Source organism: Podarcis gaigeae, assembly GCF_964106915.1.
Source record: "Podarcis gaigeae genome assembly, chromosome: 4".
NCBI lineage: Eukaryota > Metazoa > Chordata > Lepidosauria > Squamata > Lacertidae > Podarcis > Podarcis gaigeae.
The window spans coordinates 14,566,695-14,586,408 of record NC_139677.1 but is presented as its reverse complement, the minus strand read 5'-3'; the positions used below and the strand labels follow the sequence as shown (position 1 = coordinate 14,586,408).

At 41.8% G+C, this 19,714-nt stretch overlaps 2 protein-coding genes across 7 annotated transcripts in view; one reads left to right on the top strand and one right to left on the bottom strand.

Annotated features, from left to right (window-relative positions):
• CLDN10 (claudin 10) overlaps positions 1–11,314 on the top strand; it is an 89,605-nt gene extending 78,291 nt beyond the window's left edge. For all 3 annotated transcript variants that reach the window (XM_083735380.1, XM_083735379.1, XM_083735378.1), the window contains 4 exons: positions 727–888; positions 1,026–1,107; positions 5,264–5,371; positions 10,909–11,314. In XM_083735380.1, coding sequence (XP_083591506.1) covers positions 727–888; positions 1,026–1,107; positions 5,264–5,371; positions 10,909–11,035 — 479 coding nt within the window. In that variant the 3' untranslated portion in view covers positions 11,036–11,314. The remainder of the gene's footprint in view (positions 1–726; positions 889–1,025; positions 1,108–5,263; positions 5,372–10,908) is intronic.
• Positions 11,315–12,651: 1,337 nt separating this feature from the next.
• Positions 12,652–19,714, bottom strand: part of DZIP1 (DAZ interacting zinc finger protein 1) — a 31,929-nt gene continuing 24,866 nt past the window's right edge. For all 4 annotated transcript variants that reach the window (XM_083735268.1, XM_083735265.1, XM_083735266.1 and 1 more), the window contains 4 exons: positions 18,536–18,756; positions 17,441–17,568; positions 14,344–14,605; positions 12,652–12,760 (listed from right to left, as the gene is read on the bottom strand). In XM_083735268.1, coding sequence (XP_083591394.1) covers positions 12,684–12,760; positions 14,344–14,605; positions 17,441–17,568; positions 18,536–18,756 — 688 coding nt within the window. In that variant the 3' untranslated portion in view covers positions 12,652–12,683. The remainder of the gene's footprint in view (positions 12,761–14,343; positions 14,606–17,440; positions 17,569–18,535; positions 18,757–19,714) is intronic.

The window sequence follows — 19,714 nt, the reverse complement described above, 5'->3', positions numbered from 1 at the left end:
CATAGTTAATATAGTGCAGCTGTAAAAGAAAACCATGGTTAAGGCTGACAAGGGAAGGGGAAGGAATTTGCATGTGAGGGATTAGGAAGGATGGAGCATATAAGATAATAATTTTTATTAGTTTTCAATTACAGTCCAATAATAGCCACATTATAACAATGCCAAATTATAATACAATTACTAATACCAATCATTAAGATACCAAATTATATAATTTACCATAGGTGTGTGCTAGAATTGATGGTTTGATGATTTTATTTCTGCGTTCCAAATTCTTAGTTTCAATTACACTCCAGTCAAGATAACAATCCCTTACACAACAGCTGCAGTATTAACAGCTTCCATTCGTACTGACAAATTAAATGATTTATAATAACTACAGGTGAGGCAGTCAAACTATATTCTTATTCTTCCTGTTTCTGGCAATTATTCTGTTCATGGTGTTTCTTCCTGCCCTTGTAAAATGTTATGGCTTATCTTTTCCTGGTTGTTGCTGTTCTCTGTCATGCCTTGGGCAGAGCTAATATCCCATTGTTGTTTCAGAAATTCTCCTTTGCTCCGTCCCATACTTCTTTATTTTGCAACAGCAGCTGCAGAAATCACACCGTCTCAGCCTGGGACACCCCTGCCTCTGGGGTTAGGAAGATCAGGAGTGTTTCATTTGCACTGGAATTATGGAAGTTGAACTTCTGCCTAATACCAGTTTTTACCATTGTATTTTTTCAGGTTACATCCAAGCCTGTCGAGGACTCATGATTGCCGCTGTCTGCCTTGGGTTCTTTGGCTCCGTCTTTGCACTGGTTGGGATGAAATGTACGAAAATTGGAGGCTCGGACCAGACGAAAGCTAAAATTGCCTGTTTAGCTGGCTTTATTTTCATACTGTGCGGTAAATATGAAATTATAAACGCTCTGTGTTTTACACCAAGTGGATGTAAAACTCTTCTTAATTTCATGATCGTCATCCAGTTACTGAACATCTGGTACTAACTAAACATCTGGTTCTCCATCTGCTGCTTTTTTTAGGGCTGTGTGCTATGGCTGGTTGCTCCCTGTATGCAAATCGAATCACGTCAGAATTCTTTGATCCCACATATATTTCCCAAAAGTAAGTCAGAGGGAGGGGTGTGCATTGGGACTTTTCGAAGATATGTAGGTGGGTTGCAATTGTTTCCTTAATTTCTACGATATGCTTTAATTTACATATGCAAAATGCAGGCAGAAATGTCCCATCAAAAGTAGCATGACTATACAGGTGGTCCAATACAGGTGTAATCGGACGTAAGCCCCACTGAGTTAAGTGGGTTCAGGAGCACAGATAGATTGCAGATAGATTTATATGCACGTGGCTTTTCAGATTCGCCAGTTTTCTCAAATTTGAGAAAAGAGGCAGCCCCTTCTTTTTGCATCTTGCCTCTTTCCTGAGCCTGTCATTTGCTTCTCTGCCATGCAACCTCTTTGCTGCAGAAGATGGTGGATGACAAGTCCAGAAAATGAAAAACAGGTGAGAGAAAGGCTGCTGTCTCTTCTGCTGCACAAGGAAGTTTTAAAGGTGTGTGTGCACATTTTACATGCTACAACATAAAAGATTGCTGGATAAATGCCCCAGATATAAATGATTAGGTAAAGGTAAAGGTGAAGGGACCCCTGACCATTAGGTCCAGTCACGGACGACTCTGCTCATCTCACTTTATTGGTGGAAGGAGCCGGCGTACAGCTTCCGGGTCATGTGGCCAGCATGACTAAGCCGCTTCTGGCGAACCAGAGCAGCACACGGAAATGCCGTTTACCTTCCCACCAGAGCGGTACCTATATATCTACTTGCACTTTGACGTGCTTTTGAACTGCTAGGTTGGCAGGAGCTGGGACCAAGCAATGGGAGCTCACCCCGTCACGGGGATTCAAATCACCGACCTTCTGATCGGCAAGCCCTAGGCTCAGTGGTTTAACCCACAGCACCACCCACGCCATCAAATCAGTATTGACTGCGGATTTTTTTTTATTTTTTTTTATAAGAATGATAGGCATGTGACTCATGTAATAATAAGTCCTTTAATAATCCAAATAATTTATTTATCTTGGAACATCCATAATCTGCCTGTCAAAGCGAAAGCGAGATGAGCGCCGCAACCCCATAGTCGCCTTTGACTGGACTTAACTGTCCGGGGTCCTTTTTCTGCCTGTCAACTGAAGATCTTGTGGTGGGTTACAAAATCTGAAGGCTGTCCTGTTTAGGGAAGTTTTTATGTTTGCTGTTTTATCGTGTTTTTAATATTCTGTTGGGAGCCACCCAGAGAGGTTGGGGAAACCCAGCCAATTGGGCAGGGTATAAATAATAAATTATTATTATTATTAAAATATTTAAAATACGGAATGGTACAATACTTAATAGAATGGAACAAAAGTGCATTTATAAACCAGTTAAGATTTTTAAAATCTGTAAGCGATGTATAATATAAAAACACACACAATATATAATTAAAACAAAAATTGAGCAAAACTGCATCATGAAGGCATATAAAAGCACAAACTCAGGGGATTCAGGCATATGGAACAGGGTCTGATCTTTCAGGTCAGGGAAGACCTATATAAATTCTCCCCCTAGTTTTCGGATGTTGCAAAGTGCCTCACTGCAACCGAATCTCCTGGCCTGGAACTGAGTCTGCTGATCCAAATATACTGAAGGTTTTTTAGAAATACAAAAATGCAAGGTTTGAGGTACACAAACAGCACCAAAGAGAAGCATCATCATCATCATTATTGTTGTTGTAGTTAAATTGTATTCTTGAATGTAGTACAGTGGTATCTTGGAAGTCGAACGGAATCTGTTCCGGAAGTCCATTTGACTTCCAAAACGTTTGGAAAACAAGGTGCAGCTTCTGATTGGCTGTAGGAAGCTCCTGCAGCCAATCAGAAGCCACGGAATCCACGTTGGACATTTGGGTTCCAAAGAATGTTCACAAACCGGAACACTCACTTCCGGGTTTGCAGCATTCGGGAGCCAAAATGTTTGAGTCGCAAGGTGTTCGACTTCCGAGGTATGACTGCATGTTTCAGCTGGTCATACTTATTTCTGTGTTGAATAAGTAGATCAAAACTTGTAAAAGTAGTGAGGCTGCATGAGCCTGTAACTCACTTACCTGCTTTAGGACACCCACAGTCAATATTTAGGATTACCATGTTCTTTTATTGGCCTTATTCTTGCACCTTATACCTTTAACAGGCAGCTTAACACACATAAATTTAGCAAAAACAAAAAAATTCTTTCCAGTAGCACCTTAAAGACCAACTAAGTTAGTTCTTGGTATGAGCTTTCGTGTGCATGCACACTTCAGATACAGGTGGTGCATTTTCCATAAAATATTTTTTTTTTGTATCTGGCTCAAGAGAGTGAAAACTAGCTTGCTCAAAACATGGTTACTAGAGGCTAAAGTACAGGATGAGGAGGGAGCAGTGATTATTTTAATTTGCTACAGTGGGGATTATTTATTGTTAATAATATTTATTAAATTCGTATACCTCCCTATACCTGCAGGGCAGTTCACATCATTAAAATGCAATATAAACACATGTAGCCCTCAATATGTTGTTTTAGATCTTCCCCAGTTTTCACCCGTATCAGAATGTTTCTTAAAATGTTATAAAGAGGGGTTTGCTCCCATTGTTTTGAGTCTTGTTGTTTGCTACCCTGAGCTCATTCGGGAGGAAGGATGGGATATATATATATATATATATATATATATATATATATATATATATATGCTTTCGTAGATTTTCACGGGTACAGGAATGCAGGTTTTGGTGTCCTCGGGTGTCTTCCCGTGTAAAAGTTGGGGTGTCTAGGCGACGTTTCGACGAGGTCTCACTCGTCATCTTCAGGCTGGTGCTTTCGGCTTCTTGTTACTGGAACAGAGCGGGATCTCAATGTTTGAGTTCCTATAAATACTGTAGAGGGGGTGTGGTGTCTAGCCTCCAATGTTCTGGGCAGAGAGGAAGTTCCCAGGCTAGTGTGCCTTTTCTTCTTTTGTTCCTTAATTACTTGAGAGATACCTTGAGTGATTTCTTGAGTGATATCCTGAGTACCACTTAGGTGGGTCATTAGGTGTGGATTAGTTGCTAAAGTCTTTGTGTCTTGACCTCTTGAACTTTGTGAAGAGTTTTCCTGAGAAGATGGCTGTATTGCACTTAGTTGTGCTTTGGCTTGGCTTCGTGTATAGGGGCGAGCTGTTGTTTTGTGGCTTGTGTCAGCCAGATCTGTGTAGGGATTGCAGGGGGGTGCAGCATCCGGAGGTGCCACCATGGATTGGCTACTGGATGGTGTCAGTAATTCATCTGTGGAGAGGGTCTGGGTTTGGGTCTGGTATGGTTGATTGGTGTTGGCGTTCTTTAGCAACTAATCCACACCTAATGACCCACCTAAGTGGTACTCAGGATATCACTCAAGAAATCACTCAAGGTATCTCTCAAGTAATTAAGGAACAAAAGAAGAAAAGGCACACTAGCCTGGGAACTTCCTCTCTGCCCAGAACATTGGAGGCTAGACACCACACCCCCTCTACAGTATTTATAGGAACTCAAACATTGAGATCCCGCTCTGTTCCAGTAACAAGAAGCCGAAAGCACCAGCCTGAAGATGACGAGTGAGACCTCGTCGAAACGTCGCCTAGACACCCCAACTTTTACACGGGAAGACACCCGAGGACACCAAAACCTGCATATATATATATATATATATATATATATATATTTTAATTGCTTGTTGGGGAGTTCTGTAAGCCTATCTTGAAAGCTCTGTGCTTTGCTAACCATGTCTACTCAGAAATAAGTCCTATTGAGTTCCATAGGTCATACTTCCAAGTAAGTGAAGTTGGGGGAGGGGGGGGAAACCTAGTCAAAATTTTGACATTCATTTATCTATTATCAGCCTTAACAGGGATTACCTGTTTTGCTGGCAGTAAAATCCATCTGAATCTATGGACATGCTTCCGTGCCTGTGGCGGTTGCTTGCCAAGGGTGTTTGGAGTCTAGAACTATAACACATGGCGAATGAAAAAGGCAAATATCCAAAACAGCAGAAGTTCTGGTGACTTTTTGTTCTGTTCTGCAGTATGCTATGTACTGCTCCCACAAAGTTGTTCAGTGAAAATATATGTTAATATGTTGCATGGCTTTGTTTATCTGTGTCACACCAAAAATACGAAATGAATGAAACCTATTTTCTGATTAAACAATTTACGAAGCAAGAATGTATCGCTTACCTGCAGGTATGAATTAGGAGCGGCTTTGTTCATTGGATGGGCCGGATCGGCACTTTGCATAATTGGCGGCAGCATATTCTGCTTCTCGATTGCCGAAAACAATAAAACTCCAAGGTACAGATCACACCAGCTTTATTGAAATTAATGCATTAGCATATTTCTAATTATTAAACGTGTAAGAAAGTAAGCTAGGCAGATCCAGTTTGCATATCTTTCAAAAACAAACTTAGGGTTTGGGAACAACTGATTGAAATGTGGGGGGGATAAAACACCTTTAAGGAAACTCTTTGATATTAGTTGTCTGTATAAGGCTTTAGTGCAGCGTGAGATGCCGTGTGGCAGAAGCTGATACCAAAGGCTCCATTTGCATTATGGAGATGCCTTTAATGTTTCCTCTCTAAAGGGGTATCTCGTGTGTTTTCATCACTCTTAAGCAGCATAGTGTCCTGTCCTTTGCTGCCATACAAAGAACCTGAACTCCTGTCTCTGCCAAAGTCTTTGATGAGTGAATCAGATCAGCAGAGATTGCACAGTGCAGGAGGTATCTAAGTTGCACAGATGATACTCAACTTACGCAGGGGTTACGTTCTGCGGATAGCGCATAAAGGCAAAATTGTGCATGTTCAAAACACATGGTGTTCAATGGCAGGTAAGATTGCCAAAGTATTTCCCCCCAGACTCTCACCCCCTTTTTAATTTATTTTGCCAAGTATGCAAAGCTGAACGTGCACCAAATAAAAGTGTGTAAGTTGAGAGCTACTTATACAGGCATCCCCCTGTATATATAGGACAGGGGAAGCCCCAAAGAGACCAGAGGTGCAGCAGGGCTTTGTTTAGGCTGCTCAGTCGCCCTACGTAATAGCTGGCACATGGGGCAGCGCAGCAGCAGCAGCCAGACGGCCCCAGAGCTTCAACTCCAGATATTTTGTTCTGGATTGAAGAGAGAGCTGGAGAGCAGGGGGAAATAGGCATTTAGAGACTTTTCAGAGGATGCTCCCCACTTTACACAATTTCTCTCTCTCTCTCTCTCTCTCTCTCTCTCTCTCTCTTTCTCTCTCTCTCTCTCTCTCTCTCTCACACACACACACACACCCGTGTGGGAGAATGCCTGTATAGACAACTGGCTAACCACAAGCACTTCTTGATTTCACTTCCCTCTTCATGCTATGGCCCTCCCCATGGTTATCCAGCACCCTGAGCTCCCCTCATTCCTCCTAAGGATCCTCCCCTCGCCTCCATGACACCTCCATGGGGCTCATGACAATTAGGTTTCATCATGCAGGAACAAGGGCTGATAACTCTAAATCTAGGCAATATTTTAATTCTTCTGCAGTAAAGAAAACAACTCTGCAGATATCTTTTCATTTCTCCGGGTGCGGGATGAAAAGCATCTCACAGCTGGATGGCCGCATGTTGCCTGGGTCTAATCAGAATGCTTCTCACAGTTCTGTGGTGACATAAGGAGTGAAGGAGAGGAGACCTGGAATTCTTTCCCAAAAGTAAAAAAGGGAAATGAATGCGGCTCTTGCTCACTTCAAGAAAGCAGGAGCAATGAAGCCGTATTGTGGTTTATGTGGAGGGTCGACTTTTTAGGTGACTCTTTAGGAGGACGTTCTGTTTCCCAATAGGCAGGGGCCTGGATCCATGCAATCCAGCTGCGAAGTGGCAATCCGACACCTGCACGATTCCCATTGCACAATCTCCCCTGAAGGCCTCCCCAACAACACACAAAAGTTGTGCATTCCCAGTGGTGGCAAACAAACGTGACCTGCAGAGCTGACTACAAAGAACATTTGCATCCCTGGGTGAAGATAATGCACACATGTAGGGATAATGCAAGCCATGGGCTGAAGACCACGCGAAGAGCCCTTTGGCACCAGGCATTGGGGATGATCAATGGGCTAGGTCATTTGATAGGGAGGAAACAAGAATTTTCTAATCTTATTGAAAGTTGGTTTATGATTGTCATCAATCAATAAATGAATGAGCAGGATAGGATTAGTGCCAACACTTCTAGTGATCTGAACTATGTGTACTTACAGTGTAGACAGAGAGTGTAACTACAAATAAGTAATTCTACTTACTTCAGCTACTGGGTCATAGACTTTCCTCTGTCTTTCCATCTTGGAAGAATACGCTATAAACTACACTCTACAGTTATAGAAAAAACGTTATGAAAATGCTATTAAAAATGTTATAAAAATATATATGCAATTTGCCATTGAACTCTAAAGAAAAAAAGAAAAAAAGAAAAGAACTCTGCAGGCTGTTTGGGCTCTGGGTCCTTTGCATCCAGGCCCAAATATGCAAAATAAAAATATCAAACACACCAATATGGAAAATGCATGAGTGACTGCTAAGAGGTGACTGCTGAAGACAACTGGAGCATTGCAATTCTTTGGGATAAAAGTACCAGCCTTTTCCAAACTGGTTCCTTTGCCCTGATAGGCACACATTCATGCCCTCTCCCCAACCATTTGTCCAAGCAGGTAAACCCATTTCTGGTACGAAATGTAGGCAATATTGTCACTTGCCTCAATTTCTTAATGTTGGCCTTTGTTAGGAAGGATTCCACAGCTTCAGCTCTTCTTTGAGAAATGAAGATCTCGTAATCATTAGAAGGCAGTTTTCTTTTCCTTGGTTTGGCCATTAACTCGACTTTCCATGCTTTTGACCCTGCTGGGCTAAACGTTTGACCTACGTGTTTTGGTAACCTTAGGCCTTAAGGGGCAACCTGAGCTCCCTCGGTCAATGAAGCGAAGCTATGGGAATGCTTTGCTCGAAACTCATTGTGGTTCTGGGTGTCTAGACACAAAGATGGATGTGGGCATGTTGAGAATTCAGAAGTCAATGTGGGATCTTTGTAACTGCCTTGTGGGCAGATACAGCCTTGCATTCTTCCGACGCTTTGCCGTTTTAGCGACAGGAGAGCATTCCACTGCAACCTGGGAAGATTGCCCTGAAAACTTGTTTAGACTTTGATTCCATCCTTTTTGGTCACAGAAAGACTTCTCCCCAAGACTGGCAAAATAAGGCCTCTCCTCCTAGCTGCCCCAATGGCTGGTTGATTTTAGTTTCCAGCACTAGAGGCGTACTGACCAACTGTCAGCTCCTTATCTTTCAGCTTAACCCTACCACAATGCCATCCCATCAAGAAACTATAGGGAATAAAAATCAGAAGAATCTTTATTTGCATCTGCCACTAGCCATAACAATAAAATAAATAAAATAAAATAATGTACTGAAGAGGTAAAAATTTAAGTCTACAAGCTACATTTTGGAGGTTTACATCAATAATCAAATAATAGATCTTATTCTAATTGCCCCCAGCTAAAAACCTCGCAGTTTTTGCTGCCACCTGATCATCTTGATCTGCTAAAAGAAAGGACACAGGAGGAATGGTTGAGTGACCTGGAATGGGCAATAATAGATGGGTAATAACCTCACTCCTCAAATCTTTATAAAGAGTGCAAGCCAGAAGCACATGAGCCACTGACTCAATACTGCCATCTCCACAGGGACACAACCGTTTTTTTCAGTGGAATTTTGAAACTATAGGGAGTCAAACCAACCCCACTAGCCTATTTACCTAACCTGCTTTGTTTTAGAATTAAAAAGATTTGCAAAGGGTGCCAGGAGACCTCACTGCAACATGCACTCCACATTAGAGTAAATAATTTGCCAGAGTTGACCTTTTCATATATTTCCTTTGTGGTTGTGTAATAATGTCCAGTCAGCCAACTTGAGGATATATTGAACATGTGATCCCAGCCACCTGGAGTCACAAGGTTTGTATTTAACTAGCGGCCTAAGCTGGGGGTTACATCCGAACCTCATGCATCAAATTCACATCCACACATAGTCCAGTGCATATATTCCTTTAATTGGACCCTAGTAAGTTACTCTCAAGGGACGCGGGTGGCGCTGTAGGTTAAACCACAGAGCCTAGGGCTTGCTGATGAGAAGGTCAGCGGTTTGAATCCCCACGATGGGGATCCCATTGCTCGGTCCCTGCTCCTGCCAACCCAGCAGTTCAAAAGGATGTCAAAGTGCAAGTAGATAAATAAGTACTGCTCCAGTGGGAAGGTAAACGGCGTTTCCATGCACTGCTCTGGTTTCCCCAGAAGCGGTTTAGTCATGCTGGCCACATGACCCGGAAGCTCCCTCGGCCAATAAAGCAAGATGAGTGCCGCAACCCCAGAGTTGGCCACGACTGGATTTAACTGTCCGGGGTCCTTTACCTTTTAAGTTACTCTCAGGTAAACATGTAGAGGATTGTAGCCCAACTGACATGTTTATTCAAAAGTAAGTCTCACGTATAGACATGTATAGGAGTGCACTGTTAGATAATGAACTGAAAAACGTCGTTATAAAAAATTGCTAAGTGGCTGAAGGCAAGTTGCTTAGCCCTCAATCTGCCAATACAGGCAGTGATCATTTTAGGTGCGTCCAATATGTTTGTGATAGGGCACTTGCGCATCGTGCCAAACCCGAAAGTGACCTGAAAACGTCACAAAAAGGGGTGGGGCCAGGGCAGAGACTTTTCAATGGTGTTTCAAATATACTCGATTTCACTTAAACGTGTGGCACCTTGGGACGTAACCCCAGTGTAAATTGTGAGTTGCCTGTCTAGAGAAGGAAGTGCTTCAGATCTGCTTGATAGATTAAAAAAAAAAAAGTTATGAAGATAGTAACTTAGTTCAGACATAACGACACGCCAAACTGTAGCTCAGCACAAATACATAAAAGTGTAGATTCTCCAAGTGAAGATGGTTGCTCTTGTGCTCTGCCCAAGTTCTGCTTTTGCCATGCTAGCCAGGGCTAAGTCGTAGCTTGGCCTAGCATTATGTCTGAACCCAGGCTCATGGTTTGCATCTCTTTGTCTAGAGGGAGACAAACCATGAGCAGAACACTAAGCCAAGGCACCAGAGCAGGCTTCCTCAAACTCGGCCCTCCAGATGTTTTGAGACTACAATTCCCCTTATCCTTGACCACTGGTCCTGCTAGCTAAGGATCATGGGAGTTGTAGGCCAAAAACATATGGAGGGCCAAGTTTGAGGAATCCTGCACCAGAGGCACTCTAGTTATGTTTGTAATGTTTCTTTAATAATAATTATTTTTTTAAAAAAATAGAGTCAGTCAGCCATAGTTTTTCTTAGCATCACATGAGAACTGGTATGTTAGTGAACTGCTTTGAACCTTGAGAAGTGTAATATAAATTCTGACTAAGAATTTGTGCTGAATTTGCCCCTACAGTGGTACCTCTGCTTACAAATTTAATTCATTCCGGAGGCCTGTTCTTAACCTGAAACCGTTCTTAACCTGAGGTACCACTTTAGCTAACGGGGCCTCCCGCTGTTGCCACAGAGCCAGCTCGCGATTTCTGTTCTCATCCTGAGGTAAAGTTCTTAACCCGAGGTACTACTTCAGGGATAGCGGAGTCTGTAAGCTGAAGTGTTTGTAACTCGAGGTACCACTGTATTTTTATTCAACACTGTAGTTTCTCAGAATAGTCCTTAAGCACTTTGCACTGACAGTGAGTAGGGTCATGTCAGACATTTTTTCCTTCTAACGAAGGATGGGGTTTGCTCTTAAAATATCTGCCAGTATTTGCAGAATGAGCTGTAAACTGTAACTTTCTCATTTTTCAGGATGGGATATACATACAACAGAGCAGCTTCCGCGATGTCTATTCGAACAAAGGGCTGCAATGGCTCAGCAGACTTAAAAATGCCTAGAGCCCCTCCAAAGCACTTCGACAAAAACGCCTACGTGTAGCCAGATGACTCCAAGGGTCAGCCTGTTGTTGTTTTTAAAAATCACATTTGTTCTGTTCATTCACAGAATGATTTTTAAGGGAGATTTCTGGTGTCGTTAGCACCAGAAATAAGAATATTTTATAAATGAACTTTTACCTACTTGATGTAAATTTTCCTCTTCCCTCATTTTAAGATTTGTACTGATGTTATGCATAAATTATATATGTAAATCATTTGCCATTTTTTTGCTTTCTGTAAAAAAAAAGAACATATTTACAAATAAAGTCACGTCCTATTGGTTATGGCTAATTGGTGGAGATCAAGGCACCACAGGTTAATTTTCTGATGGGCACTAGATGGGTGGTTGACCTTGGGCTCAATTTGAAAGACGTTACATAGGATTGTGCTATCTATTTTATGCCTACTCTAAAGGTGAGCCAAGTAAACAGAAACACAATCCAAGCCCTTTATGCTGTGCAAAAACAACCCTAATTTTAGACATTGGTTCCTAAAACTTCAACTTTATGGGCTGAAACCTTTTCTTGCCAGATAGTGTTGAGATTCTGTCACACAAGGCCAATCCCTCTCCTTCCAGAACTTACAGCCACAAATCTCTGAAACTGGCCAAACTCTCTTGGGGATATCATAAGACAATAAGCTATTTTTATTTAAGGAGGGACACATGACTGACCTTGGATAAATGTCCTCGTTTTTACAAGGTTTACCCTCTCCCTCCAGCATTCATTCCAGATTTTGATTCAAGCAAATATGTCAATAATGGCATTTTTTCATCTACAGAAGCTGATTATATTTTCAAACGCTCCAAGTCACTGAGGTTGCAGGGGCTGAGTCTTGGCACTATTTGCCCACCAGCCCTCTCGGTCAATTTCTTCTTCTTGCTGTAAGACAGAATATGCAAGTTCTGCTTGTACATACAGTATTAAGCAGCGGAAGAAGGCAAGGATGTGCAGAGGCTGCATTTGGTCTCAGTGTCTCAAAGCATTTAAATTTCTAAGCACTGCCACCAGGCAAGTATCTAGCTGCCATGCTTACCTGGGAACGGACGCATAACACCACAATGAATTTGTTAGTCCTCAAGGTGCTACAAGACTTTTTGTGGTTTTAGCTTGACTGGTGCAGCTGTTATGCATTGTCTCAGCAGTTAAGTATTGCTTGCAAGGCCTTGTAAATGTCCTAATAACATGGACAGGATGGGCCAAATATACTGAGTTGGTGAGATGCGCAGGGGTGTTCTCCTACAAAGCCAACCCCTCTTTTGTTCAGGGAACCACTAGAGATCAACGGGATCCTCTGGCCGCCAGAGGGATGCCAATTTCATTGCAATTTTCTGTGTGTTTGTGAAGGAAGAAAGTAACCTTTGAGTTAAAATAGTTTATTTAAAATGTTCACATTTTATATCAAGTTATGTATAAACTGTTTTTGTATTTTTTAAAAAGATTACTTAAAATACTGGATCAGTTAATGCTGTTTATTGATGAACACTTCTTACCTGAAAGTGGAGATTTAGTGAAGTATTAATCGGCCCTGAATTAAATCAACTAAAGATACCAGAGTTTTGTAAACAAAAGGTTCCTTGCTAACGCACAAGAAAAAAATGAACAGGAATCGAGACTGTTGTCTTTGGAATGAGGTTTTATCTGCAACAATCAAATAACCGAAGCGTCGCTCCAGTCTGTGATAGTGGGTGAGCTGCTTTTTGTGCTCATATCTTCATCTTGAAGGACTGTTTAAAAAGGAAACAGCAAAATTAGCTTTCAAAGATACGCAAGGACAGAGATGCTACCATCCTTCTACAACAGATTCTGGTGCTCTACCATTCTTAGATGTAGGAAGGTCTTCCTGAAAACAATTTAGAACAATTTTGATCTCCTTTAAACAAAGTCTGACATAGGAATTTTCAGACTTCCTTAAGGAGCAAGCCTATGCAGAAAATAATAATAATAATAATAATAATAATAATAATAATAATAATAATAATAATAATAATATATGACATACCCCGCCCATCTGGCTGGGTTTCCCCAGCCACTCTGGGCAGCTTCCAACAGATTAAAAATACATGAAAACATCAGTCATTAAAAAACTTCCCTAAACAGGGAAGAAGTTAGTGTAAGGAAAGCAGCTGTAAATTGAATGGGCATTAAGTTGCACCAGATCCAAACTCTTTTTAGCAGCCTATGGAGCAGAGCAGCCCATCTCACCTAAACCAAAGTTCATTCTGAATAATACAGGCCCTCCAGCAGAGCAGTTAAGGTGCATTAATTTCTGTGGTCAAATGCACCACCATATAAGAAGCCTAACACCTTGTCTGGCTGCTTTCAGTTATTCCGAACAGGGTGACCACAATCCAACCACAGGTTTAAATGTGCCCGGTCCTGTTGGTTTCAGAGCACTGTTTTACTGTGGTCTGTAGAAAATACTGTTCTATGTAATAAGAACAGACACCTAGGGGATCAAAACCACCACTGTTGGGAACAGTGAAAGGCCCCAATCACTTTATCACTGTCCCTAGTAAAAAACACCCCCCATAAAAATAAAGAAAAAAAATCAGGTGTAGACATCAGATGAAGTTTCTTAAATTTCATAGTTATAGTCCTTATACATGTTTAGGAAAGATTATGTTATTGTGTTTTGTTGCATTTTAGCACTTTTATTATTATATCTTATTGGTTTTGTAAGTGGTAATAAATTTTCTTGAAATTAAGAAGCAGGATAGACACAACACAGGTAAATAGTCTTTTCTGTACTGCAGCCGCAAAGGTCTGAATCAACCTTGCCCATAGCCCCAGTGGCTCTGACCTTGGTAGCAAATTTCCCTTCCCTCCAGGCAGGGTTTGCAGAGAATAATAATTAAAAAAAATAATTTATTATTTATACCCCGCCAATCTGGCTGGGCCTCCCCAGCCACTCTGGGAGGCTCCCAACAGATTAATAATAATAAATAAATAAAAAGGTGACAAAACATCAAACGCTAAAAACTTCCCTAAACAGGGCTAGCTTCAGATGTTTTCTAAAAGTCAGATAGTTGTTTATCTCCCTGACATCTGATGGGCGGGCACCACTACCAAGAAGGCCCTCTGTTGGTTCCCTGTAACCTCACTTCTCACAGTGAGGGAACCATCAGAAGGCCCTCAGAGGTGGACCTCAGTGTATGAGGGCTGGACGATGGGGGTGGAGACGCACATTCAGGTATACTGGGCTGGGGCCATTTAGGGCTTTAAAGGTCAGCACCCAGGGAACCTGGCACAGCTATGGCTGAGAACATCAGAGCTATTGACTAGTAATTGATATCACCCATGAATGTACCTTCTTCCTTTGTTGGTTTTCCTACGCATGGAGTTCCCCATGCATGGACTGTGGATGCTGCATTCGAATCTTTCTTTTCAACAGCAGTTGCATTCTTAACTTTTTCATCTTTTGCTGGCAAACGCTTCTCATCTTTTGCCAGCAAACGTTCTTCATTTTTTGCTAACAAAGGTTGTTCATCTTTTGCTGGCGATGGTTTCTCATCTTCTACTAGAGATGATAAATCCCAGTCTTCGTCGTCCTCCTCCTCAACGCCTGTAAACTATTAAGAAACAAATGGAATTTCTTAAAACTTAAATCTAGGAACAGTTATCTGCTAGTCTTTTTGTACACAGATCCAGTAAGAGGAACTGCTTGCTTAAGACGATGGACGTCAACACGTTCAGCTACTAAAGAGCGAAGATTTCTGGAAACACACAACACAAGAAAAAACAATTGATGTGATTTGTTCTCTTTGTGCTTGTGGGTTTTGCTTTTTAAATAGGTTGAGAAGAGAGCAGACCAAAATACTCACATTATTTGAATTACTGCCAAACCCTGTGGCAAGGCAAAAAGAGCTCTTAAGGAATAGCTATTATATTGCTTGAAGAAAGGCTGCAGTGCCCTCTACTGATAGACTACAATATGCTACATGGAGCCAAAATACCAAAATTCATTTAAATTATGTACAGACTGCATGCACACAAACACACACACATGACCTACATATAAAACAAAAAGGCACAGTAACACCCAAGTTAAACTGTTTTACATGTCCTCCCTTTCAGCATGAGAGCGTTCAGACATGTGTTTAATTCTACAAAGAAATCAATGGGACACTAAGATGTTAATTCTATACAAACCTATGTCCTACTAAACCCAATAGGATTGACTTCTGAGCAAACACACATAAGATTGTACTAAAGCTCTTAATTTTGACAAGACTGACCGCTATTTTATTGTATTAGAAAGCGTCGTGAAGGTGTGAAAAGCATAGATGTCAACTTTCCCCCTTTTTTAAGGGAAATTCCCTTATTCTGAATAGGATTCCTCGCAAGAAAAGGGAAAAGTTGACAGCTATAGTGAAAAGCAGTACAGTGGTACCTCGAGTTAAGTACTTAATTCGTTCCGGAGGTCCGTTCTTAACCTGAAACTGTTCTTAACCTGAAGCACCACTTTAGCTAATGGGGCCTCCTGCTGCCGCACCGCCGGAGCACGATTTCTGTTCTCACCCTGAAGCAAAATTCTTAACCTGAAGCACTATTTCTGAGTTAGCGGAGTCTGCATCCTGAAGCGTATGTAACCCAAGGTACCACTGTTCAGGTCCCACTTACGTTCTGGGCCCCCATGTGCACAAGGGACGTGCATTAGTACGAAGCACCCTAGAGAGTCCTCATGGCTCTCAATGAGACCCTCCCCAGAGCTCTCTTTGGGCTCCAGGGTGGGTCTCCTCGCAAACCGGAGACACAGCAGAGCTTTGTTAAAGCTGCTCAGACACCCCAACAGCTGGCATGCGGGATAGCGCAGCAGCAGCCATCGATTTCCCACATGTCAGCTGAGCAGCCTCAACAAAGCTCCGCTGAGGAGAAAAGCCACCTTATCCAGAGATTGAAGACGTCCTCTTCAGGCTCTGGGGAGAATCTCTTCATGAGCTACCTGCCACTTCTGGGTTCCCAGTGTCACCCGTGTGTGTAGTTGTGCGCAACTAGATCGCATGCAAGTGAGGACCTGCCTCTAGTAACAATATTCAAAGTTAATTTAAACTGCTGTTATTTTTTTTACACACTATGGGAAGCTTCCTTATGCCAAGACAAACTATTTGTCTGTTTTGCCCAGTGTGATCTACTTTCTTACCAATAGCTCTCCAAAGTCTCAGGCAGAAAGAGACCTTCCTCATCACTTGCTACCTTAACCTTTTGAACCAGAGAGCTCTGGGATTGATCCTAGAATCTGCTCCCTATAAAACGTCTGCTCTGTTACCTATGTCCCATCAGATGTCAAGGAAATAAACAACTCTCTGACTTTTAGAAGACATCTGAAGGCAACCCTGTATCGGGAAATCTTTAAAATCTATAATGTTTTTCAATTTTTTCACGTGCTGTAAATCGCTCAGAGTGGCTGGGGAAACCCAGCCAGATGGTCAGGGTATAAATAATAAAATTCTTATTCTTATGAGCTACAAGGCCTCTTCTCCTCCATCAGTGAGAGAGCATTTTATGGAAAAGGTTTAAGATTCCAGATTTCCTTGCCACGAGTGACAAAAGGAAAGAGAGCGATCACCTCAAATCTTTTTCTTTTAAAGAAATCCTGCACTTCAATTTTCTAGTTCATATAGAGCTACATTTATAGATAGCACCTTGAACTAGGCTTTCTTGCAAAATTCTGAGCAGGTCCATATAGGAAGGAATGCTCTCACAGATTATATGCTGGGCTTAGACTAGTAAAGGCTTTCAAAGGTTGAAACCTGCTTGGAAACAAAGAAGGAGGTGGTGCAGTTAGGGGGTCAAATAGCTTTTACCTGGCAGGTGGGCAAAGCTGCAATACTCTGTTTTACTTCTCATGCTCTGACTGCTGCTTTTGCAGTAGCTCCCTGAACCTTTTTTTTTTTTTTTGGCATGGATACAGGTTTTAAAAATCCAGGGGGGGTGACTTGTACTTACAGTGTAAATCTTACTTACACTGAAAAGAAATAAATCCCTGAATTGCATTTCAAAGCCAGAAGATCATCATACTGAATTAATACCAGCCACAAATATCTTTATCAGCGACTACAAAGTGGTTGAAAACAAGACAGTGATTTGTAAAGGAAATTCTTACACCAGTAAATTATCCCCTCAATTATAAGAAAATAGAAATAATAATACAGTGGTACCTCGGGTTAAGTACTTAATTCGTTCTGGAGGTCCGTTCTTAACCTGAAACTGTTCTTAACCTGAAGCACCACTTTAGCTAATGGGGCCTCCTGGTGCTGGAGCACAATTTTTGTTCTTATCTTGAAGCAAAGTTCTTAACCTGAAACACTTTCTGGGTTAGCAAAGTCTGTAACCTGAAGCGTATGTAACCCGAGGTACCACTGTATCTCGATGTATATAGGTCTTTTTCAAATAAAATCTAATACCTTTACTTCTTGGACACACTTTTGAATAGATACGGGGCCAACATTAATTACTTCAGCAGATTCATTTTCCTTTCCTTGGTTCGGAGGAAGCTTTTCGATTTGGACAGTCCCTCTTTGGATAAATGCACCTACACAATAAAAAAACAGGATATGGGCAACTTAGAACTGAAATGCTTAATTCTAACCCAGACTTTCGGGTGTAAAATTACACTGCCAGTACACTTTTCCTTGCAGAATCAACACAGAGGTAGACCTATAATGCAATAATTATAGGACATCTTTGCCTGCATAGTAATAAAAAATCTGCCTGCATAGTAATAAAAAAAATTCAGTCACTCGCTATTTATAGTACACAAATAATCCAAAGAAAACCAACTCAATTTTACATCTGGGGTGCTTATTTATCTCATTTGGGGTGCCAGTGTAACATGTTAGGGTAAATATTTCTTCTAGCAAAAAGTAACCCAGCGTTGTAGGTTTTTGTTTTGAAAACAATCAAGAGTCCAAGACAAAAATATCCCAATAAATTGATTGATTTCTGCCACTGAGGTGCTCTGTTGTTCTAGCCAATTTTAATATAGTGGGATAAAAACGTCCCCTTACTTTTCCCCAACAAAATGGTCCAGGGAAGCACAAATCTTCCAACACATTTTAGTTTTATTAAAAAATAAAATAAACCCAGATTAATGATGGCTGATGAGATTGGTAGACTGCCCCGTGAGTCTTCAGCTACTGTGCTGATTACATCTTGGACGTTACTCGTAAATCAATGATATTAGTCTAGGCAGCAGCTGTGCAGTGGGAATTGCCCAAGAACCCTGTCCTTCTGCTACAACCCCTCAGACTTTAACATTTAGTAGTGTGTCAAAATATGATTTCCTTTTCACCGTTCGCTCTACGTGCTTCTTTTTAATTAATCCCACTGGTTAACGGCCAGTATGATTATCAGCTGTTCAGCACAATCCTGAGCACAGGATAGAAAGCCACAGTAAAGGAGACCATGGGGTGAACACAGATCCTGGTGTGAACATGAGAGGAGCATTTCCCCATAGGTGTGCTCCTCCTTAAGGTGGTCTACAAAATTAGCTTCCCTACTTTTTGAAGGTTTAAGGCTTGTTTTGAATTCTTCTTCTTCCTCTTCTTCCTCCTCCTCCTCTTCTTCTTCCATGGAGTTCACATCACTCTGGCTTGCAAATCTTGACAAGCTGCCTTTGATGTTGCTCTTGGATGCCTGAGGCTGAGACAATTCTGGTGAGATATAGGACTGCATGATGTCATTCTCTTCTACTTCTTCCTCTGAGCTAAATGGTGGGGTTCTAAGGGGGAGGGAAATTGGTTAGTCACCTTCCATTATTATCATCATCGCTGCGGCAAGACCTTGATTTAACCCAACTGTTGCCAAACATGGTACTGCCTTAGCCACACTTTGCCCAGGTTTTCCAAATCCTTTCATCCAACAGGAAAATGGTAGGGAAGTCACAAACCTCTGATTAAGATCATCTTAGGATCCTTGTCCACACCACAAGGTAAATGGTGGACCACCATTTTCAGCATAAGTTAATCCACAATGCCACCATTCTCAAGAAAACTGGTTACAGAATGTTGATTTCCATCAACCTAAACTCTCCCCATGTTTTGAAACTAGTAAGAAAGGAGTCTTTGCTGAGAAACATCCCATACACAGTAAGGAACGTGTGGAAAGCCATTTTAGGTCCTTCGAATAAAGGTGGATTCTATGCAGCCAAACCATTTTATCCAGTTTGAAAAGCAGGTAGAGTGCACCGTGGTTCAAGGCTCTCTCTGAGCATCTGCCTATTGTAAATGTAAAGGTAAAGGACCCCTGGACGGTTAAGTCCAGTCAAAGGCTACTATGGGGTTGCAGTGCTCATCTCGCTTTCCGGCCGAGGGAGCCGGTGTTTGTCCAGAGACAGCTTTCCGGGTCATGTGGCCAGCATGACTAAACCGCTTCTGGCACAACGAAACACTGTGACAGAAACCAGAGCTCATGGAAACGCTGTTTATCTTCCTGCCGCAGTGGTACCTATTTATCTACTTGCGCTGGTGTGCTTTCAAACTGCTAGGTTGGCAGGAGTTGGGACAGAGCAACGGGAGCTCGCCCCGTTGTGCGGATTTGAACCCCTGACCATACCTATAGTAAGCATGCGCAAAGTAAGCATAGCTATACATCTGTCTTGGGTTTTACTACACAATCTGATTCACCGTGTCTTTAAAAAAAGAGACTTCCAGCCACCATGGTTGTAGAAATCTGTGAGT